The sequence below is a fragment of the Mya arenaria genome, chromosome 5 (genome assembly GCF_026914265.1).
Source record: "Mya arenaria isolate MELC-2E11 chromosome 5, ASM2691426v1".
In the NCBI taxonomy this organism is placed as follows: Eukaryota; Metazoa; Mollusca; class Bivalvia; order Myida; family Myidae; genus Mya; species Mya arenaria.
In genome coordinates, this window is record NC_069126.1 from 32,685,346 (window position 1) to 32,705,081 (window position 19,736).

At 33.2% G+C, this 19,736-nt stretch overlaps 1 protein-coding gene across 2 annotated transcripts in view; it reads left to right on the plus strand.

Moving 5' to 3' along the window:
* The window catches only part of LOC128234912 (beta-1,3-galactosyl-O-glycosyl-glycoprotein beta-1,6-N-acetylglucosaminyltransferase-like), a 39,389-nt gene extending 22,036 nt beyond the window's left edge, over positions 1 to 17,353 (plus strand). The window contains exons 1-4 of one of the 2 annotated variants that reach the window (XM_052949533.1): positions 8,110 to 8,168; positions 11,641 to 12,502; positions 14,455 to 14,681; positions 16,333 to 17,353. In XM_052949533.1, the coding sequence (XP_052805493.1) occupies positions 11,679 to 12,502; positions 14,455 to 14,681; positions 16,333 to 16,637 (1,356 nt within the window). In that variant the 5' untranslated portion in view covers positions 8,110 to 8,168; positions 11,641 to 11,678 and the 3' untranslated portion in view covers positions 16,638 to 17,353. Of the gene's footprint in view, positions 1 to 8,109; positions 8,169 to 11,640; positions 12,503 to 14,454; positions 14,682 to 16,332 lie in introns of those variants that run through there. The other variant, XM_052949532.1, reaches the window with a different exon arrangement.
* The last annotated feature ends 2,383 nt before the right edge of the window (positions 17,354 to 19,736 follow it).

Consider the following 19,736-nt stretch of genomic DNA (forward strand, 5'->3'; position numbering starts at 1 on the left):
TTTTTTCCTTACATTAACTGCTTATAAATAGTTGGAAATTAAAAAAATAAGTACTTAAAAAGAGCGCCTTAACCAGTGTTAACGTGAAATGTTTTAGCCCCAGCTATACGCACGCTGTTTGATTCTACGGAGGAAAACGTGAAAAGTTTCAAAACAGTAAATAAACAAAACGTTTTTGAATTTATACAAAACTATTTGCACTTGTTTCGCGGGCAAATATTACCATACCATAAACTTACAACCCTGAACTGCGCATTGCATTAAAGATATCCCTCGATTATTATGTTTTTAGTACATGTTATGTTATTTCGTGTATTTTGTCATCGATGTCTTATCTTAAATACACCTGCATGCAGCCAATGTCAAGTGTTTGTTTGGTTTCAATGTTAGCATCTTACGTCTGTATGTGACCGGTTCGGTATCAAACACGATCGCAGTAGGTGCTTTCTGTTTGGCCTGTAAAACTGTTAATCTTACACTGCATTATCATCTTCACGTTTTTGTTTATATAATCCCATCTAGTTGCTTCTAAATATTTGAATTACGTAGAGAGATTTAAACGTTTAGATGGACCGATTTATGGAAGCTGAAACATTCGAAGTTGAACTAAGTAAAGAAGCAGATAAACCGTTTTCGAGTTCACTCCTTAAGACAAATGCAAACGCAAACAAGCTGCTGTTGCATTTGGTAAAGCTAGAAATTAATACCATAAATTTATTGAAGTGGACATGAAGGACCGTTATCCTCAGCATGTTTTAATACATCTGCTTTAATATTTTCAGTTAAAAATAACATGTGGCCATTACACATTTGATAAATAAACAATTATTGAAGAGGTTACCTTTATATTCGATTCTATAACTATAGTATTTATTACGAGTTTACATGACGTGTGCATGCGTACTTGCGTGCATTCGTACTTGCGTACGTGTACATGTGTATATTTGTGTGTATTTGTGTATGCGTGTATTTGTGTATGTGTGTGTGCTTCCGTGATGGGGGGTGAGGGCGATTGCTTGCGTGCGAACGTGCGTGCCTGTGCGCGAGCGCGCGCGCGTTTGTGTGTGTTGTTTTTGTGTGTACTTGAGAGCGTGTGCACTCGTGCATGACTTTGTACGTCCGAGCGTGCGTTCGTGTGAGCCTGAGTGCGTTTAAAAAGTTAAAGTGATTTTTACAAATATCAATGTTATGAACTAAATAGTTCAAATACATTGGATATTTGGATATATTGTAATATGATATGTTATTTAGGTATTAAAGGCCTACTTTAAACCTTCTACAAGTTACCCTCCCCAAAAATCTGTGTTCAGTACACAACCTCTGTGTATTGATCTTAATCTCTTTGCATTGATCCCTCTTATCAAGTCTTCGATTTGTGTATCCTGCTGTGCAGTTTCTGATGTTTTATTGAAAAATGGAACCTAAATGGCCCTAATCCAATAAACGAATACACAGGAAATTGGCCCCTATTGTGACACCAGTGCAAACAGCAGGATATGCACAGGAGGGGATTATGATGCCAAATATTCCTTAAACTAGGCCTTTCAGTTTTCTCTCCATATTGACTTGATGACTATCATTTGACAAAAGTATAATGTTTCATGCAATATTTTGCATCTGTATTCCATGTGCTTAACCATTGTTATGATGTAATTGTTTGTATTACATGAACATGGATAGTCTTAGTTTACATAAACTTCTTTTCTATTCGTTTTGTTCGGTTAAACGCTTTATAAACTACTATATTTTAGGAGCCCAAAACATTTTTCACCATCTCTAACTGAAAGTGACACCTACGTCTTCGAAATATGGTTTTTAAGTACTGATAATGAAAATTTAAAAATATTTATGAATAGTGTTGTGTGTCTCGTTGAATGTCTGGCCTAGCGTTCTTATTTAAGAAAAGGGTTTTATAAAACGTTTCTAATAAATACTTTATTGTATGAAATCTGCATCAGTTGAATATTTATGCCTATAAATGGCCATGAGAAAATATCCATTCTACATGTGTAACATTGGTCAGTCTTGTATACTGTGAAACGTAAAAATGTGTATTATTTATTCTATTTTGGTAACTGTATTAAATCTGGTTCATCATCTACCTAGCTATCGGGTTATTACCACTGAGTAGAGATATACATGACCAGGGAATGTTATAAGGAATAAAAATGTATTCCAACAACCCTTCCCCCTTCATTGCATCGGTGAAATATTATTCAAAATACAATTATTAAAGACTCAGTGCTTGAAAAAGTCCCGCGGTCCATACGATGCTTAACTAAAAAGAAATGTTTGGGAAATATCAACGAAATTCCAAATCGGATCACTGATTCACTATATGCTAATGTCGTCGATGATTGGGCGGAGCCAAGCGCTTTGCAACAGGACCGGAATAAACTGGAGAAATTACTAGAGATAAACTGAACATTTTTAGAAATTGCACACAAGAAAACAAGCTCCTGTTTTTAAGCACATGTGATTAATATATTTTCAAATGAAACATGAGCAATGTTGATTAGTGAAAAATCGCAGATTGGTACACTGTCATGTTTTTTGTAAATCCATTTGATTATGTATGAAGAAATATAGTGTGACATATCAGTAGGCGTGTTAAAGCTATGATATCAAAAGCTGGAACTATTCAACAAATGATGATATTTGTTCAAATATCGTTTTTGAAGATCACATATTTTATATAAGCGTAAACATATGTTGCGTAATTGGTTTATTGGCATCACGTTATGATAAACATGTCGAAATATCAATTGGGCCTAAAAAATGGTTTGGTTAGGGTCACATCTGTTTCAAAAATAGGTAGGTTAGGTAGGTTTTTTTTATTAGGCATTATATAAAATGTTATTTTCATCATAATGGTATTTATGTAATCTTCTGTATGAAGCATTCAAGGTTTTAAACTACATATTGATTTTTTTTTAGTTTTTTCGTTTTTTTTTCAAACTGACTATAAAATTGGTAGTGTCGGCGCCTATTTCGTAGATAGGGTCGGGTAAGCCGAGCCAAAAGTATATTTTTAGGCCTTGGTGATATGAAAGTCCTGGCTGCCTGTGAATCAGTTGTTGGTTAACTAGGGTTAAACTATTTTGTCTTGACTTGACCGGCGTGGATTCGCACCCCACTAGAACCTACATGTTTATTTATGCTCTAATTGCATTTTTTTCTGCGTTTTCGATACAAGAGAGCAACTTAAATATTCTAACTTTGACTAAACTGCATTTAAAGCATGCTGCAATGTTATCACTATCACTGTAAAACTTTCTAAAAACTGATCCTTGCCAGTAAAAGTTATCGGTTTGGTCATGCAGCAGCACTACCAACAGCAGCATCAGCAACAAAAATCCACAACAACAACAACAACTACATATTAAATAACACAAGTACGAAATAATTAAAATTTTACTTTTTGTATTATCATACCTGTTTTCTTTACCAACAAAAAAATATTACAATAAAAGTGCCATCTAAATTTTTGAAAGGTAGCAATCACATGACATTTGTGAGTCTGAGAAACGCATCCCATATTGGGAAATTGTTTTTTTATGTATAGATTCAGTCTTACAAATCATTTTTTTTATAAGATTCACTCTTTAAATAAGCATACAATCAACGTATTAAGCATGCAAAATATATCTTAATCTAAGTTTGGAACACTCCATGCAATGGTTTCGCCATTTATATATATATATATATATATATATATATATATATATATATATATATATATATATATAATATATATATATATATATATATATATATATATATATATATATATATGTGTGTTCGTATTCAAAACTCATTAATATGATTAAGTAAATTTTAAGGTACTCATATGCTTCAATACGTATTGTAAAAACCCATTGATGTTTCACATTCAATTTGCGACTCAAATTCAAAACCACTCAGAATGGTTTATTTTTTTAAAACTCACTGATAAACCTCCGTTAACCACCAGAAAACATAAAATACTGTAATATTACATTACCACAATTCATTCTATATGGATCTGAATTGAAATTGAGACCAATATGGAACTTCATATAAACATTCCTTTATCGCTTACCGGTTGGCCGGGGAAAGTGTCTCTATATACTGGCGGAATAATCCACTGTCTTTCTTATGCTTTTGTGTTATTGATATGTCTAGATGGCTTCAAAAGTCCGTTTAAACGTTCGCTGCATTTGTGTTTCGAATGGATGTTAAAAACAAGATGCATAGCCACGTAGGTACTGAATCTTATTTTGTAGCTGATTTTATGGATATTACAAGAAGTAAATACTCTTAAATTTATTCAAATATATAGTTTACGGTAATTTAAAGCAATTGTTATAGTAAACACAGAGATAAGTTTTATATTAAGAGAAAGATCCGTTAAATAGGCGTATCTTTAATTTTAACGAAAATCTCCGCCATCTTAAACACGATCGCCATTCACTGTTTGGTCTATCAGTTTGCGTTTTATGAAACACCATGATTCAATAAATTTCAGATAGCACAACGAATTATGTTTTTAAAAGGCAACCGAAATACTGTTATCTTTATATGAAGAAAGATGTTAATGTGAAGGTTTTCTTTGCAATTAAACGTTCAAGCCTAACGCAGCATTTAATTTCCATAAATACCAGCAAATAAATGATAACGTAGGTAATGGTTAAAAGCATTTTTGTTTGTTTACAAGGCAAGACCCCTTTCAATTGCGCTTATTTTCACTTGACAGCCGCATTATGTACGCGTAAGAAACGGAAGCAATCGGAATACATACGGGTACCATGTTTTGTTATCTTAAGATGTTTAGTTTTTGCCATTTTTGAATCGCTTTTGCTTATTAAGCAAAGGAATGCAGTCATTGAAATAAGTATTGGAATTAAATTTAATTTTCAGCATTTATAACGTCTTGACGCTGTTTTCTGTATTTCAAGAAAGACGTCCAAGGGCTTTCTTTAATTCATTACAGTTGCGGTGCCGTTGTTGTCTTCAATTAAAGGTGTTTGATATTAACGAACACAAGAAATGACCACTCCTATGATTGAATACGAATATGATCGTTTATACTATTTTTATTGCATAATAATAAGTTATTAGGCAACCTTTTGTTGATCATTCAACGTATTAACCATCATTATTTAATGTTATAATTCATTTAATACGAATTGATAAAACAACTAAAATAAGGCTTTATTATATTTACGATGTTGGATTGCTAATGAATTTCATTCATTTGTAAGCTCGTTGATTCTAACGACGCGTTTGTGTGTGTTGTTTGTGTGTGTACTTGAGAGCGTGTGCTTTTTACAAATATCAACGTCATGAACTAAATAGTTCAAATACATTGGAATTTTTGATATGTTGTAATATGATATGTCATTTAGGTATTAAAGACCTAGTTTAAGCCTTCAATAAGTGACCCTCCCCCCAAATCTCTGTTAAGTACACAACCTCTGTGTATTGATCTTAAACTCTTTACCTTGATCACACTTATCAACTCTCCGATCTGAGTATCCTGTTGTGCAGTTTCTGAGGTTTTATTATAAAAATGGACCCTAAATGGCCCTGATTCAATAAACGAATACACATGAAATCGGCCCCTACTGTGACACCAGTGCAAATAGCAGAATATGCACAGCAGGGGATTATGATGCCAAATATTCCTTAAACTATTCCTTTAAGTGTTCCCTCCATATTGTATTTATGACTATCATTTGACAAAAGTGTAATGTTCCATGCAATGTTTTACATCTGTATTCCATGTGCTTAACCATTGTTATGATGTGATTGTGTGTACGACAAAAACATGCATAGACTTAGTTTACATGAACTTCTTTTCTATTCGTTTTGTTCGGTTCAACGCTTTATAAACTACTATATTGTTGGAGCCCTAAACATTTTTTCACCATATCTAACTGAAAGTGACACCTACGTCTTCGAATTATGGTTTTTAAGTACTGATAACAAAATTTTAAAAACATTTATTAATAGAGTTGTGTGTCTCGTTGATTGTATGGCCTAGCGTTCTTATTTAAGAAAAGTGTTTTATGTAATGTTTCGAAGGAATACTTTATTGTATGAAATCTGCATCAGTTGAATATTTATGCCTATAAATGGCCGAAAAAAAGTTATCATAAAACTACCCATTCTACATGTGTAACATTGGTCAGTCTTGTATACTGTGAAACGTAAAAATGTGTATTATTTATTCTACTTTGGTAACTGTATTAAATCTGGTTCATCATTTACTTAGCTATCGGGTTATTGCCACTGAGTAGAGATATACATGACTATGGAATGTTTTAAGAAATAAAAATATATTCCAACACCCCTTCCCCCTTCATTGCATCGGTGATATATTATCCAAAATGCATTTATTAAAGACTCAGTGCCAAGATTAAATAATTAGAGAAAAATAAATAAATGTGGGTATATAGCTATGATAGAGTCTCATATAATGTTTGATAAGGTCCCGAGGTCCATACGATGCTTAACTAAAAAGAAATGTTTGGGAAATACCAACGAAATTCCAAATTGGATCACTGACTCACTATATGCTAATGCCGTCGATAATTGGGCGGAACCAAGCGCTTTGCAACAGGACCTGTGCAATTGACGGAATAAACTGGAAAAAATGACAAGAGAAATACTGAACATTTTCAGAAATTGCACACAAGAAAACAAGCTCCTGTTTTTAGGTTATTTAGTGAAAATTCGCAGATAGGTACACTGTCATGTTTTTTGTTAATCCACTTGTTTATGTATGACGAAATAAAGTGTGACATATCAGTAGGCGTGTTAAAGCTAAGATACGAAAAGCTGGAACTCTTCAGCAAATGATGATATTTGTTCAAATATCGGTTTTAAAGATCACATTTTTTTATATAAGCGTAAACATCTGTTGCGTAATTGGTTTATTGGCACCACGTAGTGTTATCAAGGTATGGTAAACATGTCGATATATCAATTGGGCCTAAAAATGGTTTGGTTAGGGTCACATCCGTTTCAAAAATAGGTAGGGTAGGTAGGTTTTTTTTATTAGGCTTTATATGAAAATGTTATTTTCATCATTGGAGAATAGTGTTTAAGTAATCTTCTGTATAAGCATTAATGGTTTTAAATTACATATTGAAAATATTTTATTTATTTCAAACTGACTATAAAAATGGTATTGTCGGCGCCTATTTCGTAGATAGGGTCGGGTAAGCCGAACCAAAAGTATTTTTTAGGCTTTGGTGATATAAAAGTCCTGGTTGTCTGTGAATCAGTTGTTAATTAACTAGAGTCAAATTATTTTGTCTTGACTTGACCGGCGTGTATTCGCACCCCAATTGAACCACCATGTTTATTTATGCTCTAATTGCATTTTTTCTGCGTTTTTGATACCAGAAATTGGGTAAAATAATGCTAAAATAATATGATTTTGACGCATTACCGGGAAAACCATTTCAACACCTAAACGTCTTAGTTACAAATACAAATCATATGTATATAAAGCAGAGAAGAATATTAGGTATTCAGAATCACACGTAATATCCACATTTTGTAATGATGTTGTGCGCGCTAAATATTGATTATACAAAAAGTAATTTTCGGTTTTGTTGCATTTTGTAATTGCGATTAATGCATTTTGGTGGGGTTATTTTGGTTATACACAACAAGAAATAAGTTTACTTCACTAAAACAAAGTATGGCTTTAAAATAATAGACCTTCCTGTAAAATCTATCGTGGTGTTAAGGGTGAAATAATATTAATTTTAATCAAATCAAATTCATAAATAATAATGTTAAGCATATAGTAGATTTTAAGTTATTTAATTTTTGTTATAAATTTTAATCTTGAAATCAAATGAAAATAAGTTAATTTAACATAAGTAATGAAAGCATATAATCGTTTATTTTTCCGAATTTATGATGGGCTAATTCATAAGGATAGTGACCAAGGTCATTGTTTGATAAAAGGTCATTGTTTGATTTTATTGTGAAAACGGATAACAGAGTCTGAAGTTATCTCTCTGGACAATCCAAACTACTTTTCTTGATGATAACATGGCGGTTGGATAGTCTATTTGGCTGATAAACATCACATAGGCTCATATCTTCAGACGTTATTACTGTATATGGACACAAATCAATTGAAACTGGATCTAACTAAAAATTGCCAGGTAGATACTTATTACCATTTGATAATTATATTATTTTTTTATAATATATATTGAAGGGTGAAAACTAGTGGAGCAGTAATCTGAGAAAGGGCGCCTTACTTACACTGCATGTGATTGCACTTTTTTAAACGAATTTTATGCCGTACCCGTATATGTTGGAGTCAAATAGTTGTATATGTTTTTTCTTCTATTCTCACATAACTTCTTAGAACGGTTTTTATGCTGTTTGACGGTCATGAAAATGAATGATACCTTTCTTCCTGCTGCTACTGCTACTGCTTCTACTACTGTTATTTAATAGGTTATTCCCGGATATGTGGAAGTCAAATAGTTGTATTTGTTTTTCTTCTATTTTCACATCAACTGTTTGAATTTCTCCTGTCAAATTAGAAATGGTGCATTAACTGAATGTGCACAATTAAGGCAGGTTTCCGATAACCGATTTTATTCTTATGCTGCGAGCTGCCAGAAATGCTTTTATGTAAAGAAATTGATTGTTTAAAGAGCGCTGCAATACACTGTCGCAAGATTTTAAAATCTCCTTATTTCAAATCTAGTTAGCAAATCTTCATTTAGGTTGCAAAACACTACTTGTTTTTGAACGTGTACCTTACCGTACGTATTAGGTAATGAAAATAAAAGTGTTGCAGATATGCTTAAAGGTCGTAATGGCGACATTTCATTTGAGAATACATGCATTAAGGTCTTTTCGAGTATTATCGTTCACGTAATTCCAAACTTGTATAATGTAAACGTACCAGGATGACGTAGTGCATACGTTCAAGTACACGTAAAGGAGTAGCTCATATGCATTCACATAGCCGTACACGCAGTTGCCCACGCATACATTTATCCGTACAAGCACTAGCCCACACGTACGCGTACCCGTACAAGCAATAGCCCACACGTACGCGTACCCGTATAAGCAGTAGCGAACACTATGACATACCAGTTTAATTAGTTATAAAATATAAAGAGACAAACGCATAAATAGCATAAACTAATGTAGAGAGTCAATTAAATATTTTAACCTTAAATAAACTGCATTTAAGCAAGCTGCAATGCTATCACTATCACTGCAAAAATTTCTTAAAACTGATCATTGCCAGTAAAAGTTTATTATCATTGTGGTCATTAAAAAAATATGTGTAAAATAAAACATCAAGTAGGAGTACATGATAATGAACTGTGATTTTAAGAACGTTTTAGCTGCCGCGAATAAGGACCAGTTTTGACGTACCATCTGTGTAAAAATTTAACTTTCCGGATATCGTACATCAATTATGTCATACTGTTATGAGTAAATTATATATCAGTTTAATCAAACACACATTAATATGAATCATAAAATTGTAGAATATTTGAAAAAAAGTTAATAGGTTCTAAATAAGTTTTTGACAAATCGGAACGAAAATAATTAATTAAACCAAAAATAGCATAAAAACGAGCAGCAGCAGCAGTACCAACAGCAGCATCAGCAACAAAATCCACAACAAAAGCAACAATAACTACATATTAAATAACACAATGTTCTTTTTGTACGAAAAAAAACCCAGATTAAACTTATTGTATTATCAAACTTTTAAAAGGGTGCAATCTCATGTGAGTCTGAGAAACGCATCCCATATTGGGACATTGTTTTTTATGTAAAGATTCAGTCTTACAAATCATTTTTGTATTTGTTTAACTCTTTTGATAAGCAATCAACGCATAAAGCATGCAAACTATATCTTAATTTAAGTTTGGAACACTCATTTAACATGCTTAAGTAAATTTTATGGTTTTCATATGCTTCAATCTGTTTTGTTAAACCCTTGATATTTTCACATTTAATTTACGACTCAAATTCAGAACCACTCAGAATGTGTTTTCATATTTAAACTCACTGATTAACCTTCGTAAACCTCCGGAAATCATAATATACTGTAACATTTCATTACAATAATTCATTCTGTGTGGATCTGAATTGAAATTGAGACCAAAATGGAACTTCATATAAACATTCCTTTATCGCTAAGCGGTTAGCCGGGGAAAGTATTTCTATATACTTGCGGAACAATCCACTGTTTTTCTTATGATTGTGTGTTATTGACATGTCTTGATGGCTCCAAAAAGTCCGTTTTAACGTTCGCTGCATTTGTGTTTCGAATGGATGTTAAAAACAAGATGCATAGCCACATAGGTACTGAATCTTATTTTGTAGCTGATTTTATGGATATTAAAAGAAGTAATTACTCTTAAATTTATCAAATATTCATTATACGTCTATTTAAAGCAATTGTAATAGTTGTAAACACAGAGATAAGTTTTATATTAAGAGAAAGATCCGTTCAAGAGCCATATCTTTACTTTCAACGAAATTCTCCGCCATCTTAAAAAAAAAGATCGCCATTTCCTGTTAGGTATATCACATCGCGTTTTATGAAACAACATGATACAATCATTGTCAGGTAGCAAAAGGAATTATGTTCTTCAAAGGCAACCGAAATGTTATTGTCTTCATTTTAAGAAAGATGATAATGTGAAGGTTTTCTTTGGAATTAAACGTTCATGCCTAGCGCAGCTTCTCGAGCATTTAATTCCCATAAATACCTGCAAATAAATGATAACGTAGATGATATTTAATTGAAGTATTTTTGTTTTTTTACAAGGCTAGACCGCTTTCAATTGCGCCTATTTTCACTATACATCCGCAATATGCACTCGTAAGAAACAGAAGCAATCGGAATACATACGGGTACCACGTTTTGTTATTTCAAGATGTTTAGTTTTTGCCATTTTGGTATCACTTTTGCTTATTAAGCTAAAGAATGCAGTCATTAAAATAAGTGTTGGAATTCAATTAAATTTATCGCATTTTAAACGTGTTGACGTTGTTTTCTTTAGTTCTAGAAAGTCGTCCAAGGGCTTGTCTTATATGAATAACAGTCACGGTAGCGTTGTTGTCTTCAATTAAAGGTGTTTGATATTAAAGAAAACAGAATGACAACTCCTATGATTGAATACCAATATGAATGTTTTATACCATTTGTATTGCATAATAATAAGATATCAGGCAAAATGTTGAAGTTCATTCAACGTATTAAACATTATTTAATGTTATAATTCATTTAATACGAATTGATAAAACAACTAAAATAAGGCTTTATTATTGTTAGGATGTTGGATTGATACAGAATTTCATTCATTTATAAGCTGGTTGATTTTAACGAGTGATAGAAGCTTTAGAACAACCGCATAATAGTCGACATCCGCGTAAACATAACCTAACGCCTGTCAAAGTGTGTTTGAACTAATGGCCGAGATTAAAATTATGATTACAGAAGAAAGGTTACCCAAAGCAATTATATATTGCCGTTGAGTTCAATATTGATCATAGATTTTATATCATATATTATGAACAACTTTAAAAACGACAATACAAATGTCTAAATGTCGATATTTTAGATTTTCACTTTGTTTTATAATGCAGGGCTGTGTCCGAGATGTCCAAGATATTTCGACAACAAAATGGCACAAACAACTACAGTCAAGTCATCGCACATGTTACGCTCATTGAAATATTTATCTGGGTTTCTTTTCTTGACTCTGTTTGGATTTATGCTCTATCTGTCCGATTCTATTCGGTACACGCCAAGTTCTTCCATTTACACGTTCGACAAAGAAGGAAGGGTCAATGTGTCTGGAATTTTTCACCTTTTGCCAACAGTGCACCCGATATTGTCGCAACGAGATTCTTACTACATTCAGGACAGGAGGGTGAAACAGGTTAACTGCGCTGCAATCTTTGACGCGGATGAAAATGAAACTGCACTAGCTGAGCGCCTTGCTTCTACAGAAAATCGGACTTTTTTACAACCAGTTGATTACATGAACATGACTTCAAATTGTCCGAAGTTTATTCTGGATAGAGGATACATTACTGATCCGCTTGACGAACTGGAAAATGATTTTCCAATTGCTTTTAGTATACTCATGTTTGTTGCAATAGAACAGGCCGAACGATTACTTCGTGCAATATATCGTCCACAAAACCTTTACTGTTTTCATATAGACGCAAAAAGTGATAATGACTTGTATGACGCAATGTCACGCGTGGCCACCTGCTTTGAGAACGTACATGTGTTGGATAAACGCGTGGATGTACAATGGGGCCAAATGTCTGTGCTTGAACCGGAACTACTTTGTATGGAGTATTTGTGGAACCGTAGCGCCAAATGGAAATATTTTATTAATTTGACCGGTCAGGAGTTTCCTCTAAAAACCAACAACGAATTAGTCCGTATTCTGCAGGCGTACAATGGTTCAAACGACATTGAAGGAACTATTAAAAGGTTTGAACTCTTAGTTTAGTTAGTCTTAATTCCTGAAAGTAGAACTTGAAATATCCAAATCAAACGAAACCGTAACAACTTCCCTGATACTGTATTGCTTCGGTAGTTTCATGGAAATACATGTTGTTGTTAATGGTTGATAAATACATAATGTTACACGATATAGCACTTGTTCACAGATTAAAGCTCCGATATTGCTGAAAATAGAATAAAATACGCTATTATTATCAATCGTTTTGTTGCTAAGTCAGATTTTGAATTTAATACTTGGACTCTGAATACTTTTACATCTTTTAATTCTGTCCTATTTTAAGCGTTCATTACGACTCCCAGTTTTCATAAGTCACATTTATATTCTATAATAAATTAATTGCATTAAAAGGTTTGTACTTTTAGCCTGGCTAGTCTAAATTCCTGAAAGAAGAACTTGAAACATCCGAATCAAATGGTTGATAAATACATAATGTTACACGATGTAGCACTTGTTCAGAGACTAAAGCTCCGATAATGCTGATAAAAAGAAGAAAATACGATATAACTATCTATAGTTTTGTTGCCAAGTCACATAGCGTAAACATTTTTTTTTTTTTTTTTTTTTTTAATTTAGTACTTGGACTCTGAATACTGTTACATGTTATAATTCTGTCCTATTTTTAAGCGTTCATTACGACTCCAAGTTTTCATAAGTCACATTTATATTCTATAATAAATTAATTGCATTAAAAGGTATGTACTTTTAGCCTGGCTAGTCTAAATTCCTGAAAGAAGAACTTGAAACATCCGAATCAAATGGTTGATAATTACATAATGTTACACGATGTAGCACTTGTTCAGAGACTAAAGCTCCGATAATGCTGATAAAAAGAAGAAAATTCGATATAACTATCTATAGTTTTGTTGCCAAGTCACATAGCGTAAACATATTTTTTTTTAATTTAGTACTTGGACTCTGAATACTGTTACATGTTTTAATTCTGTCCTATTTTTAAGCGTTCATTACGACTCCCAGTTTTTATAAGTCACATTTTATATTCTATAATAAATTTATTGCTTCAAAAGTTTTATTACGATATTTAATACTTCCATACTTAATTACTATTTATTTTAAAAGTTCCTTGCATTAACCATTTATCTGATTAAAGTTTTTTAAAGAATGCTCAATCGCAATTTTACCGTAAATCAAATAGATGAATAAAACCAAGTGCTCCGAAACGAACAGACGATGATTTGAGACTCTGCCATGTGGAGGGTGCAATGAAAAATAAACACTAATTAAGAAGGCGAAAATACACCAAATTATTATCTCTTAGTTTTACTCAATCGGAGGTATTTCCTATTTCTCTTTTTTGGTTCTTCTATTTGCCATATTATCGTTTTGTCGCATGCTGCTTTGTTCGTTTTGTTTTCTGCCTGAATTTAAAAGAATGCATTCTGGTTATTCTGAAAAATATATAGCAGTGGCTATTATAGAGTCATTCAAAAGAATAACAAGGTTTCTTTTTTATATTTTATCGTTTACACGTAAACAAGTGTTACAAGGCAATAAATAACCTTTTATCTATTAAGCCTTTTCTGACGAATTTTATTTTATAGCCTTACATTGTAGAACATATGGAGACAAATGTTAATGTGTCCATTCAAACAAAATTTAGAATAGCTGTAATGTCATTCGATTCAAAAGAGGTCTTTTTATCGAAATAATATTTTAGCGTTCCTACTAAATGAACATTTTTGTACAAAAGCAAAAAAAACAGTTCGTTGTCATGAGCGACAATTCGAGTGAACGCAGGGCTACTTTGGGCAATCAGGCATTATTTCATCTTATCCGCGTATTGTTTTATACTAGCATTATATAGAGTGTATATTATAAGCATCGTGGTAAGTTTTCAACGAGAACGGACTTGTTTTGGGTTATCAATTGTTTCGTTTATTAATATATTTACTATTTTCAGAGCCAACACAAATCGATGGGCCGATGCAGGACCTCCACCACACGGCGTGGTTCCAACAAAGGGTGCCGTTCACATAATTGCAAGTCGTGGCTATGTAGATTTCGTGCTTCACGACCCCATTGCCGCTGACATACTAAACTGGACTCGAAAGACGGTGGTTCCTGACGAGACTTTCTTCTCGACGCTCAATCATAATCCGTCTTTAGGAGTACCGGGATCTTATAAAGGTGAATTCCGTTTGGCTAATGTACAGCAGCTTCATCATTAGACAAGGGGTATTCAGAAAGTTGAGACTTGTAGTTTTATTAACTAGCTAGCCACCGATGAGCTTTGCTTCATTTCTTTCTATGTTAAAACTCAATCATTAAAATTACATGTGTCTACCTACAGACACACTCGGATTGTGAACGGATAGTTTGCAATTAAGCGGATATTTTAAACACTTTCTTTGTGAAGTGATTTATATTTGATACCACGATATAAAGACACAGACTTATATTTTGTGTGCCCCTCGTTACAACTATCTCTATATATACCAGTATCTTACCATCTGTAAGTTGCATGTCTTAAACGTTACACGCGTGCCGGGTTGTTTAAGGCGGGAACCCGGATACAATAATTAGTCTGTGTCATGAAATGTTTACGCGAGTACCCGTGTTATCACTGGAAATTGACGGTCATGTACCAGGAATCAAACGTTGTACTCGTCAATACCCTTACACACATGTCCTCCCAATTAGCCCTGTAGTACAGTAGATTGCTTTTTTTATCTGTATAATCTTCATTTTGACTATTACTTCCGCTTTCCTACAAACTGGTCAATGCTTTCCAAGGTTTCCGGAAAAAGAAGCAATCGAACTCAGTAGCAGCGCCCTAGAGCCATTCGTTGCGCGCTTCAAAACCTGGGGCGACGGCAACTGTTATGTTTGTATGCTGTGTCTATCTAGTGTGGGGGATCTTCTTGATTTGTCACAGCGAAGAGAACTCTATGCTAACAGGTTTTATGATACGTTTACTGTGACTGCATGAACTTTCAATCAAACACCCGACCAGTACCATATCATTCCTGGAATTGACGTTCGTGGTACGAGGAACTTGGCTTTGGGAAAAGTAATGTGCAGTGACACCGATACACAATATAGTTCATACCTTCAGGTTGGTGTTACAGCCGATATCGCGTAATTGGCATTATATCTTGCTTTATCATTTTGCCTTGCCTTCAATCATTGTATCTTGCTTTATTATTATATCATGGTACCTAGCAAGATATCTTGCTTTATCACTGTACCCTGCTTTCAATAATTGTTTTTTGCTCCAATATCATATCATTGCATCTTGATCCCTAGCATTGTATCCTGTTATATTTGCCTTCTGCTTTCCTCCATATCAACCGAGTTAGCCGCTTTGTCCATTCTGCGAATCAACCCAAAGGTAATTGAAAAAAGTTTACGCCTGAAATATATATGCATGTCAAAGCTCATAAGTAATTCTATTTTACTATTGTTTACTATTGTTTGATGTCATAGTCTAGCTTATTCTAGCAAAAAAGAATAAAATTATGTAGTCATGTAATAGTTTTGATAAATATTACATCAACCAACTTTCATTTATCGATTAAAATAATTTGATGCACGAGTGGTCTTTCAACTTTGTATTTAAGTTGGGTACTTTCCTTTCGTGTCTATAAACATTGTGTTATTTAATGTTTTACAGAGCTGCATCCTGAAGATTCATAATTCTAAAGTGTAATGTTTTATTGCATAGAAATTATTTGGAGAGTTGCTACATTTACCTCGATCCTCTTCACTAATAATTTAAATTTGCACAATTGTTATATTGGCTGAAATAAGTCATTCAATCAATACAATTTTATTGCAGGCATACCGGAGACAGATGGAGATATAAAGCCTTTCCTTGCCCGTTACAAGAACTGGGGCGAACGGAAATGTCATGGGAAACGGGTGCGCGTCGTTTGCGTCAACGGGGCTCGCGACCTCCCTCCTTTGAAGGACACAAAACAACTATTCGTGAACAAGTTTCAACAGGAGTTTCATCCATTAGCATACGATTGCCTAGAGGAATTACTGTTCAATAGAACCAGGGACGTACATCTCGGACTGAGCATCTTCGATCCAACCTTTTATACTAACCTTGGCTTTGTGAAAAATAAAGTTGGTCGCTGACGTTTTGTTTGCTTTCTTAAATTATTCATGGTTTGGAAGCGCATGCGCTCGATTTTTGAAATTGTCAATATTCAAATTGTATTGATAACGCGTTTTACTAATGCTTATGCTATCTGTTCTTGTTATTAAGATAAGGTTGGCGGTTTCCTGATGAATACCATCATTTCCTTCCTTCTGTCGTTTCCCCTGTAGTGTCATTTTTTTATCACACAAAACTGTTGTTGCATGACGATTGAGAATAACAGTTTTCTGCCATCCATATATAATATATTGTTTTTCCTAAAGTTGACAAGGAAATGTTGTCAATATCAAAACATTATGTTTGTTAAACCTGGTCAGGCATCTGAAATGTGCATGTCGGCATTCCAATGTTGATGTGTTAGTATTTTAAAATGTGTTTTCATTTTTAAGACAGAAATGTTTACATATATCTGAGTTATTAACCAACTTCTGCGTTTTGTTTGCATTGGAGGAGTCTGTTGCTTCGTCTGTATCTTGTTGCTGCAGAGTACCTTCATAAACGTGTTGGTATGATTTCTTGTGTGATATTGCATCAACTCCTCCAATGAGGCTCGTATGATAATTTTTGCGTGTATTGATATATTCTACAGAAATGTGCGGTTGAACGCAATAAAACTGACGAGTGATTACTTAGTTTTCACTTACCATACCTAGGCAGATACCCCGACTTTTTGCAATAACGATTTGTTATAAATTATGTGTGTTTTTGTTGTTTCGTGACGTTGTATGCCTCACGCTAAGAGTCTGTTTTGCTTTAGACCTAGTATATGGTTAAATTTACTATACTGTTCATTAGCCAGTGCATTCCCTTCATAATACACGCAGTTTCATAATGATTGTATTATAACACATTGATGTGTTCTTATGTTTGGTCTGGTTCCAGAAAAAATAGCATAAAATGCATTGTCGATAAATCTAATAATCATCGTTCAATGTAATAGTTTTGAACCGTGATCTATCACAGTTTATTCAAAGCTGTTTTTTAAAAGTAAAACATATATTTTATGGAAACTAACTTTAATCAACGGTTTTATATAATTTCTGTTATTTAGTTTGTTCAGTCTTTTGAAAATGTGTAACAGCTGTCAATCAAGAGACTTGATCACAATACAAAGTTTGTTCACATCAAGGGCGTAGCATTATGACTTAGTTTAATTAATACATCTTGCAAAACATGATAAAAAGTTTGGTAAAGTTAAGATGCTCCAATGTCAACATTAATCCAGGCAAAACTTAAATGAAATCTAAACAATTAAAATCAAACTATCAGGTAAATGTAACATAAATCTCAGTGCATACTTTAGCCTTAATACAATGCAAATTACATATTTATTGCATATTGTTTTCAAAATGAATGGATGCAAAATGTTAAATTTCAAGTATTAACAAGTTTAATACTAAATAAACGTACAGGTTGTTAGTTGTTTAATTTGTGTTCAGATTTCAGAAATCCAGAGTTTGGTTTATCATTTCGGATTACTACCCTACAACGCAATTCAGATAATGCACTTTGTAAGTATTTACGGACATACCATAGAGTTGAGACTTTTAGGTCTACTTACCACACCTTCAATTTTGACCTTTCCTCGGGCATTAAATTGACTTTGCAACGGATACGTACACAACGCAAAAAAGTCCATTGTCCTTCCATATCTGTAAGAGCTTCGCAGGATTGTTCCCGATTCGTGAAGAAAAGTCAGATACGTGTCAATGATATGCTACTTCTCATGTTCTTAAAAGTGAAAGATGAGCTTACTTTGCCACAACAGGTTTAATTTTTATCGTAGCTGAAACAATAACCTCAATTATATTCCATTCAAGCAGTGATTATAACCGTAGAGTAGTATATCGAATGTTTCCGAGATTAGTTAAGATAATTGTCGCAATTGATCGTATGGGAATTGTACGAATTATATACAATAAACCAAGCGGCGTCCATCTAGGACGAGGCGCTGATTAAAGAAAAATCACCAAAGGTGCTGCGAGGCAATCCGTCCGATTCTAGTTAGAGATTCCTACACACAAATCTATGGATGTTATTGCTGTTTATGGACATCAAGCAATTAAGACTGGATTAATGTAATACTTGTAAGGTAGATATTAATCATGTGTTTAATAAGTATTGTAAACAATTAAAATATAGTGGTTAAATACCCCTTTTCGCTATGAACTGGAGGTTACCTTGAATAACTCGAAAACAACTGATTGATTTGAAATAAAACTCCAATGGGAAAAAGTAAGGCTCCTGATCTTAAAAGCAGTGTGATAAGACATATAATGTATGATTATTTAAGAACGATTTCACATGCCATACATACTCAATAAAATCCACCGAATTAATAGTTCAATGTACCAATAATGTACCCACTTTAGAAAATGTTTATGTTTAAAAAAATAAAAATATATATTAAAATTTAAACAAAAAATCCCAAATAAAAAATAGTTTTTTATTACTTTCTATTTTCTATGTATCTGAACATGTTACTCGGTTTAAACGAGAAGTTTGAGTTAGTTATATACTCTGAATTTGATGAGCGATTAAAATCGATCGGTAGGAAAATACGGCGCAACATGGTAAAATTTCAAATTGCTGATACATTGATTTTAGAAAAAAAACCTGATAGTTTTCCTGATTTGAAGCTTCATAAGGACACAAATTATCATTTGTACGAAAAACTGTCATAATGGAATTGCAAAATAATGATTGTACGGGGTGAGCAAATAATTGCTGCGAACAAAATTGTTGTCAGCTGTTGCCACTGCTATTGCTGCTGCTTTTTATACTACACCTACAATAACTACCACCTCACTGTTACAACCATAATTACCTTTAGAAGGCTTCATAGAAAAAACAATTATCAAAGTATTCATATGTTTTTATAAGTTTTACAATTTTCTTGTTGAAATTCAACCAAGAAAGAAAGCAAGTTGATTTTTTTTTTTGGTTGCTTTATTAATAATGCCCGATATGTTGACAATTGGCTATAAACGTCTCAAATGGTAGATAAAATCTAGATGTCTTTGAAGTCATCTATTGAAAATGTTGAGAAAACAAATATAGGTACGCATTTATGTTCG